The sequence below is a fragment of the Portunus trituberculatus genome, chromosome 46 (assembly GCF_017591435.1).
Source record: "Portunus trituberculatus isolate SZX2019 chromosome 46, ASM1759143v1, whole genome shotgun sequence".
Lineage (NCBI taxonomy): Eukaryota > Metazoa > Arthropoda > Malacostraca > Decapoda > Portunidae > Portunus > Portunus trituberculatus.
In genome coordinates this window covers 23,106,890-23,116,889 of record NC_059300.1, presented here as the reverse complement: position 1 = coordinate 23,116,889, position 10,000 = coordinate 23,106,890, and the positions used below count along the sequence as shown (strand labels likewise).

General features: G+C 41.5%; 1 protein-coding gene across 3 annotated transcripts in view; it reads left to right on the top strand.

Moving 5' to 3' along the window:
- Nucleotides 1-10,000, top strand: part of LOC123519953 (putative ferric-chelate reductase 1 homolog) — a 29,222-nt gene that overhangs the window by 11,529 nt on the left and 7,693 nt on the right. The window contains exon 4 of one of the 3 annotated variants that reach the window (XM_045281701.1): nucleotides 6,322-6,405. In XM_045281701.1, coding sequence (XP_045137636.1) covers nucleotides 6,322-6,405 — 84 coding nt within the window. Of the gene's footprint in view, nucleotides 1-6,321; nucleotides 6,406-9,081; nucleotides 9,235-10,000 lie in introns of those variants that run through there. The other 2 variants (XM_045281703.1, XM_045281704.1) reach the window with 2 other exon arrangements.

Genomic DNA, 10,000 nt, shown 5'->3' with positions numbered 1-10,000 from the left:
GAGCTCAGAGCTCATTATTTCCGATCTTGGGATAGGCCTGAGACCAAGCACACACCACACACCGGGACAACAAGGTCACAACTCCTCGATTTACATCCCGTACCTACTCACTGCTAGGTGAACAGGGGCTACACGTGAAAGGAGACACACCCAAATATCTCCACCCGGCCGGGGAATCGAACCCCGGTCCTCTGGCTTGTGAAGCCAGCGCTCTAACCACTGAGCTACCGGGCGTGTGTGTGTGTGTGTGTGTGTGTGTCTGTGTGTGTGTGTGTGTGTGTGTGTGTGTGTGTGTGTGTGTGTGTGTGTGTGTGTGTGTGTGTGTGTGTGTGTCGCGTGGGGGGATGACGGCATGATGTAATATGTCACTATACAAAAGCCATGTACACCAGTGGTCTCCAAACGTTTCCCATTGCAAGCAACTCAAAATTCTGCTGACTTTATCCTTGTCATAATTAGTGAGAGAAGTTTGAGGCGCTGTTTGTGTTTATCACAATAGTACAGTACTCTACGGTTAACAATTGCTCATCATTTGTAGCAATTTTGACGGTACCGTCTTTTGTTGATTAGTGTTGCATAACAATACACTATAATGTTTCTTTTGTCCAACGTTAAGTAACTCCAAAAAGTCTCAGTCGCTGATGGAAGCCGGCGAAAGAATACAAAGTCTCGAGAAAGAAAGGCCAATCATAACATTCGTGTTCCATACCTGCACTACCCATGACTTGCCGCGCACCAGCAAGAAAACGAAGTTAAATAAACTTTCGACTGTGATCAAATAGGAGAGAATGGAGTGTTTGCGACTCAAACACCATCCACCGGCAGGCGACCTGTGCCAGTGGACAGCAGATTTACTCAATGCCAAAAATGTTCAGTGAAAACAAGCACCGTTAGGTCACTCTCCTCTCTGGTGCTTGAGTTTGTGAACATCGTTTGAAGTTGTAAATGTTTGGCCTACTTCTGTCTGTATTGCTTGCAATGATAGCACACACACACGCACACACACACACACACACACATCTATGCAGTGAATATCTTCGTGAAGCTCCAAAACAGCTTAATTAATAAAACGAAATGTATCTAATTCCAAGTTTCTTTTGCAATGTATAAGTGAAACTTCAAATCAATTTCGTGAGTGTGAATAAATTTTCAACATAAGATAAGAAGACTGAAAATTATATCAATTTAAGGAATTTTCCTTTTTTAAATAGTATTGTTTATGATGAAGCAGCCTGCAAGAGCTGATTAAATCCGCGGTAAAGGATGTACTGCAATAGCCTAAAAATTGTGGATTTGCTTGTATGAAAGTAAGAAGGTGACGCATATTTCTTTATATTCTGGCAGGACATCGCGGTGACTCATGTAAATCCAATGTATAAGCGTACTGTCAAGATGCTGTGGATAAACAACAACAACGGCAACTACGCATTCCAGTGAGTTTGTCTACAAAATGTGATGTTATCATTCTTACATCATGTCCGTCGCTTATACAAAGTCGTTTGAAAAAAAAAAAAAAAAAAAAAAGCTGTTGATTGACTATTGTTATGCAGGTGATATTTGTAGTAGTAGTAGTAGTAGTAGTAGTAATAGTAGTAGTAGTAGAAGTAGTAGTAGTAATACTAGTAATAGTAGTAGTAGTAGTAGTAGTAGTAGTAGTAGTAGTAGTAGTAGTAATAATAGCAGTTTCTTTTCACAATATTGCCATCCTTATCTTAATCAACAAGCCGTGATAATCATTTGCATCACGATCGCCTCTTATTGTTGCCGCACTAATCAGCAACGCCTCCGCAGAGCAACAGTGGTACCGGAATTGAAAAAGTACGTCATCAACATCTTTGCGAGATGAGTCAGCTGGATGACCGCTTCGCGCCACCTACACCTGGAACTAACTTATGTTTGATCATTTCAAAAGTTAACTCAAAACAAAAGCATTAGATACTTAAAGATGCCATAAAGTCAACTTTATCATGACCTGTATTTTGAAGCTGAGGTGTTAACAGGAAAATTCTGATTACATGATTTTGTTTAGTTTCGATTTTTTTTTTTTTTTTTTTTGCATTGATTTGTTGTTGCATTGATTAATTTACTGTAGGCATTAAGAACTACACAAGTGCTTCAATTATGTTGTTTTAAACACAATACTTAATCATATGTTGTTTAAATTAAACACGCTTGTAGTTATCGTCTTTGATTTAACATTAAATCGTTTTAATATTTTTTTCATGATATATTGAAACAGTTTAAATTTTCTAAGTATTCTGCTGCAAGGAAATCTTAAATGTTGTTATAGTACATACGAACTGGAAACTACCTCTATTAGATCACAGACATCAAGAACAGATAGACGGGACAGCATGACCTGCCGTCCCTTTTATATTCGTGGTACTTGTTACAAAACAGTAACAATTGAAGGCAACAAAAAGTATGTGCTGTCCACGCCAGCGGGATAGCACATACTGTGAAGCGCAGGGAGCCACAGGTCGCTGCGCTGCTCGCTGCTGCGTGGTGAAAGTGTAGGAACATCAAGGCAATCACCCTAGCCACTGTGATTAGACCGTTGGACTAAACTGGGTACCAACAGGAGAAAATGAAATGGGGATCCATGTTTATTTCTGATGGACGAATCCAGACAGGTGAGCCGCACGGCCAACTGCGGTTTACTTCATATGTCGCATGATGTTGATGTACTTAGTATAGTTTGAAAACGCACTTCTTTACATCATGGGTGCATCTGTCCTCCTTATCCTCTCCTTATCCCCTTTCATCCCACTCCAGCCTCCGTCGCCACCAACAACTTCCTCCATCCCCCTCCTTACTTTAAGTTCCCATATTATTTTGTTGAGCTTTATCGATTGCGTCCTTCTGCGTCACGAGTCTTTGGTTGCCTTGGAGTGTTGCAAGGAAATTCACCATGTGCACCCTTTCTAAACAACTAATTATCAATTTTGTTTACATATATATATATATATATATATATATATATATATATATATATATATATATATATATATATATATATATATATATATAATAAAGATCTAAGCGGCAAATCGCTGCTGTGGCGCTCCTCTTTTTGCAGAGTTATGATGTCGCAAGATGATGAAGCAAAAAAGGCAGACTGACAGAATTCTGAAAAACAACAGACGTGGATCTGAACATGAACAAGTGGTGTGGAAATGTTTGCATTCAGAACGTGCCAGAGAGTAGCAAATCTCCTTAACTGATACAAGAGTTTATGGAAGGCTTGTGTCAGCTGCAGATTTGTAATGGACTATACATATTCATTCTCTTCACAAGAAAGGGAAATAATCTATAACGAGCAAAGTTGCTAGATCTACCTAGGAAGGACACTAAAAGCGGCAGTACGTATTCCACGGTCGACAGCCTAAGAGGCAATACACTAGAGTACAAACAGAGTTATAAAAATTCTTTGTTTTGTTAATAGGAGCGTAGATAAGGAGCTTCAGGTTATACTTAGCTTTGCTTCTATAGGCCGTACTTAAAGTAGACTATGCTGGTTTCCTTACTAGAGAAAGTCCTATGGAGTCCACGCAAAGAAGGATTACTATAGGATGATCAAAGTAGTGAAAACTTTCCTCTCTAGGCTAAGTTAAGTCACTGGAGAGGAGTGTTGTGCGTTATGGTGACGGAAGTGATTCACTGACTTAAAGGGAATAACAAAGATATAATTCAGATTATTTTGAAAAGGGAACGAGTAGGAAGTTTTCTAGTCAGTATATAATGGACAAATTCAGATAAAAAAAAAAAGGAAACAGACAAAAATTGGCTTACAAATAGCATTGTGAATGAATGGGACAAAACTCTGTAAAAAAAAAAAAAAAAAAATAGATGCACAGACACTGAATAGTCTCAAGAGAAGGTTAAATAAACGTATGGATGAGAATGTGACCTGGTAAGTCTTGCTCAAAATTTGCGCTTGTGTAGACCAGCCGATTTTTGCATTCTCCTACACACACACACACACACACACCCGGTAGCTCAGTGGTTAGAGCGCTGGCTTCACAAGCCAGAGGACCGGGGTTCGATTCCCCGGCCGGGTGGAGATATTTGGGTGTGTCTCCTTTCACGTGTAGCCTCTGTTCACCTAGCAGTGAGTAGGTACGGGATGTAAATCGAGGAGTTGTGACCTTGTTGTCCCGGTGTGTGGTGTGTGCCTGGTCTCAGGCCTATCCGAAGATCGGAAATAATGAGCTCTGAGCTCGTTCCGTAGGATAACGTCTGGCTGTCTCGTCAGAGACTGCAGCAGATCAAACAGTGAAAACACACACACACACACACACACACACACACACACACACACAGAAAACAAGCACGGTTCCTTGTCTACTGATCTACTCTGTTTAGAAGCTTTTGCAATCGGGCAAATAATGCACAGATCAGCAGGAAGTGGAGGAAGCAGATCGCTACCAAGAGAATGACAGCATGACCTTGCAAGATCACCAGGCCACGCAACAGTGAAAAAAAATAATGATAGCATAAGACGTTTCCACAAGGTTGAGGAGACCCGGAACAAAGAGCACCCAATTTCCTGCTGGCGATCGGGTCCTTGTCAGCTGTTATGATGGACACTGCAGTGTGTCCTCCTGCCGCTCTCAACCTTCTACAGGTGTCCGCAGTGTATATGTAGCGTTCTAGCTGTGGAAGTAGATCTAAATATAATAACATTCCTTCAGATTTAGTCAAAGCTTATGTTGATTAGAAATGCAGCCCGCAGACTGGCAGCAAGGCGCCCTTACCTCATTCAGTGAGTGCATTAGTGGTTATGGATTCATGCAAAACTGTAATCATGATTATACATGCAACATCATTTGTAAAAGCCGTGTGTGTGTGTGTGTGTGTGTGTGTGTGTGTGTGTGTGTGTGTGTACAAACAAAGACCAAAAATTTTACATGCACTAACTGTTGAGATTCTGGTGGTTTTCCTCCCAGCAACTATCATTATTTCACTGTGTTATGGTGCCTGCCGGAAGTGTTGTCACAGAGATGTATCGTACTGCAAGACATGGTTCACTAGTTACTAGCATAGAAAATGGTTATCGATAAGGTGCTCTTTATCGTCGTGAAAATCATCTTCATTACTATCACCATCATTGCTGCCATCGTAACAATACACACAGCGACGGTAACATCAAAACGATCTCCTAGGCGTGTCATGCACCTAATGGATCCCAAGCCATTCACTGTATCCCGCTTTTCTCTTTTCTTTTTTGCCATCGTTCTTGCACTGTCATCGCAGTCGAAAAAGAAATATACCATCAAAAGAATACAAAACAAATGTGCATGTGTCTTTAGAGGAGGAGGAGGAGGAGGAGGAGAAGGAGGAGGAGGAGGAGGAGGAGGAGAAGAAGGAAGAAGAAATCAGTGCATGGATAGTTGCTATGTTTTCCGGTGTGTGACGCCAAGGCCATTCCGTCAACCCAGTCATCCTCCTCTTACTTCCAGTCTCGTTATTCTCCTACCTTGCTCAACCTTTCTCCTTCCCCTTGAAGTTCCCCGCCTCTCACTCCCACAACACTTTCTGACCATGCTTAATTACCTACAAACCTATCTGGTTATCTTTGCCTCTCCTTCCTATCTCTACTATTTCCTTCTTTTCTCCCGCCATCATTCGTCAATTTCTAGTCTCTTTTGTGCTTGTTTGTTTCTTTTACAGTCATTTTTGTTCGCTGCCATCACTTTTGATTGACCATCATTGTCTCCTTCCATCATTCCATTCTTCTTCCATTCGGTGGCTACTGAAAAGACTGGGATCTTCCCGCTACTGTTTCATTGCTGCTCCCCCCAAAAGTTGCGATAATAAATCCATCGAGAAGATCAATCTAATAATTTTGCAATCGCCTTAATCGTCACCCTATTCATATTTCACAACGTTATACTGTACCTGCACAGTGCACACATATGCCGTTTAAATTTGTATCTAAAGAAGCTGCACAAGTGTAAAAGTCTTATAAATTTTTTTCACATCACGGCTTTCACCACCATCATTACTTTCACTACTACTACTACTACTACTACTACTACTACCACTACTACTACTACTACTACTACTACTACTACTACTACTACTACTACTACTACTACTACTACATGACCTTCTCAACATGTTGCTCTTGCCGCAACTGACGCAACCACTACCATCACCACTACCACTACCAATACTTCATTGTTACCATCACCACTACCACTACCAATACTTCATCATTACCATCGCCACTACCAATACCAACACCTCATCACTACCATCACCATCCTCCCCGATAAGGTGGTGACTGCTGTGAGTGAGAGTGACTCCCTCTTTCAGGAAAAGCGGCAACAGCAGTAACAACCACCTCCAGAATGGCCTTCTGTCATCCTTCATCAAAATATTCCCTTCAATAATTCCAAGGTAAAAAGAAGAAGAGAGAGAGAGAGAGAGAGAGAGAGAGAGAGAGAGAGAGAGAGAGAGAGAGAGAGAATAAACATCTCACATATACTACTTATAAACAAACCTTTGTGCCATTTGTTACTCCTCATCACGTCCATATCATCTTTTATTGTCAAAAGTCACACACACACACACACACACACACACACACACACACACACACACAAACACAAACATACACATGCACACCGGCTCGGTAGCTCAGTGGTTAGAGCGCTGGCTTCACAAGCCAGAGGACCGGGGTTCGAGATTCCCCGGCCGGATGGAGATATTTGGGTGTGTCTCCTTTCACGTGTAGCCCCTGTTCACCTAGCAGTGAGTAGGTACGGGATGTAAATCGAGGAGTTGTGACCTTGTTGTCCCGGTGTGTGGTGTGTGCCTGGTCTCAGGCCTATCCGAAGATCGGAAATAATGAGCTCTGAGCTCGTTCCGTAGGGTAACTTCTGGCTGTCTCGTCTGAGACTGCAGCAGATCAAACAGTGAAACACACACACACACACACACACACACACACACACACACACACACAGAAACTGGTAATGTCTCCTGAACAAAGCCAGATCAATCCAGTCATCCTTCAGTGGTTCGAGGTGAGCGGTGACTGGTGCGTTTCGCAGAACAGAACAGTATTGACGGTGAACACCCATCTTGCCGTCCTCATTAAAGAAGCATCCGGTCACTACCATAAGGAAAAACATGAATAATGTCTTCCACACATATCTAACTGCTCGAATGTGCTGCCATTACTGAAAGACGGTCGAAACTAAGTCCTTATGGCTCATTGTCGTGTTTACCGTTGCTGAATATACGTAGTCCTATATTCCCCGTAACTTAACTCTCTGTTCTCTCATGATGACTGTTTTTAGGAGAGATCAGTCGAGTTCTGTCTTTTTTTTTTTATCTCTCTCCATTGATGATACAGGATATTTGCTGTAAATATTAACAGAAACATGACAGCATCCTTGGAAACTACAGTCAGTTCCATGAGGACCTAGTGAGAGCGGGCGGGATAAGACGAAGTGTTTTATGAGGCTTCGATGGTCACCGATATGAATAATCACTGTGTTGTGCATCGCTACCGAGTAAATATATAGGGTAAATATATTCATACTTCCTTACACATTTGATAGGGAGAGAAGGAAGGGACGACTATAAGGCCTGTTTTCTAAATCACTTCCCTCTCTCACCACGGCAATTTTCAAAGGTCAAAAATGATTAGACAAGTTCTCAATAGTATTTCTCCATTTGATGGTGTGGACATCTCGGAAATCTGTCACTAAAACCATAAAAAATATTCATATTAACTTGTTCTCAGAAACGTTTATAGTATGCACTATCTTGTCTAGAGTGCTTTTAATGTAGTGGTGGTGTAGTCCTATCCACGCTCACTTGTACATGATTCAGGTGAGTGGATGGACTGAGGAGTGAAGTAGTCGAAATGATGTAAAGAATGGAATATACTTCGGCTTTGTCAAGTATTTCCGAGTGTGCCAAAGAGCGAACAAGGAAGCAGTGACAGGTTACTCTACTGTCTGGATATTGTAACTCTGAGTTAGGCGGAAAGTGTAAAACTGAGAGAAAGTAAAGCAGAAGCAAGCAAATGGAAGATTAAAATAAACCAACAAGGGAAAGATGAAAATAGACAAAAGGAAATGAAGGAGGTAAGCAAAAAGAATGTAATAACACTGAAGCAAAGAGAGGAAAGATATAGGTCATGGAAAGAAAAAAATAAGCAAATAAAGAATGAAAGTAAGAAAAGGGAAGACAGTATGGGAACAATCAGAGCGAAGATAGAAACAATACCTAGGTCAACGAGGAGAATGAGAGAGCGAGGCGGGCAAATACCAGAAAAACGAAGGCATCTTGAGGAAAACCTTGACGAAATTGCCCAGTCCACCCCAACACACACACACACATTAAGCCTATCATTCCTCTCCTTGCCTTGATTGGAGCGAGAGGGTACTAGGTCGTGTGGTTGCCTGCTCAGTTTTATTAATTAACCTACACAGCTCTCTCTCTCTCTCTCTCTCTCTCTCTCTCTCTCTCTCTCTCTCTCTCTCATAACCCAATAATAAATTTCAACCCCCCCTTGTAAGATATGACCAGCTGCACACTTGTGAAACCTTTTAGATGCTAAATGATTGAAATATAACTGCTGAAGACCAACCATCCAACGCTGGTCGCCTGCCCCGGAGTGTACTTACCACCTTACACTCACTTGTTTCTTTGATGTTTTGTTAAGAGCTCAGCATTTGGTGGCATATAATCAAATCAATCTGAGGGTATTATCATGATTTACCAGTTATCGTATTAGTAACACTTTATGACGTTTCTTATGGGAACATGACCGAGAGAGAGAGAGAGAGAGAGAGAGAGAGAGAGAGAGAGAGAGAACCTCGCGATGCCTCTCGCGGAGCTCTTGCCGCACGTTGTTGACTCATCCACCGCCGCGGGTGTTGAGTTTTATGGACCATTAGTGTTGCGCAATAGCATGCTGAACAGTTGCCTAAGATCAGTGCACTGAGGATTGGTTAATCACTTTGGAAGAATACTCCCCTGAAAACAAATTTATAAATATTGTTTACATTAACGCCATGAGTATCAAATCCAACTTATCAATTTATTTTGAACAGATGTATATACGTGTATGTATAAAGTAATGCAAAAACTCTTGGTTAATTGAAATTGCGCTGTCTGGTAACCGCCCCAAGACTGAATGTATATATTCAAGGTTCGCCGAAATGCAGCTAGTTGTGCTGACTCTTTGCTTCAGGGTGCGACAATGGTCAGGTGAGTGTGTGGCTGCAAGTGACTGCAATACCTATTGCAATCCAAATAGTGCAGTAGTTTCAGGATGTAAGTGTGCAATGTAGTGACTAAGAAACAAGAGACAAAGTTTCTAGCGAGGTTTCTGTCAGGAATGTGCAGGTGGTTGAAAGGCTTGCTGTTGTAGCTATTTGCTTCCGCAATGTAGTCTTTATTTCAATACAATGATATATAGAATACTATGATACATAGCGGTGAATACTTCTTTTTCCCAAGTGTTCATTCCCAAACTGTTTTGGCTAACTGCGAGAATGACGATATGCTGTCAGAGAGTCAGGCCGTCATTATTGTGTCGTTATATGGTCACAAATGTTCCCTGCTGCCTGCTTCTTTAAAAAAAAAAAAAAAAAAGCAGATGCGTGTCGAGTTTTCAATTTTTCTCATTAATGATAAGGAATCCTTATCAAACTATCAACAGAATAACGACCATCGTATTAGCTTTACCGCAGTTTGTTGAAAGTGCTAGAAATACGAGTAGAATACTCCTCGAGAGAGCAGTTCCATCGTGAAAGAATTGATGGGATGATTGTGGATGTCCCCGCATAAATAAGCTGGTTATATTTCAGTTCTAATGCACTGGAAATATTAAGTCCATCAATAATGAGGAGAGCGACTAGTAGATGGGTAACCAGACAGCATGCTTCATCTGACTCTTGCGAGCGAGGACTCGTGACACTTGCAGGCCCACAAAGCACAGATGTGTTAGTCTCGCCAGCCGCCGTTATTTCAG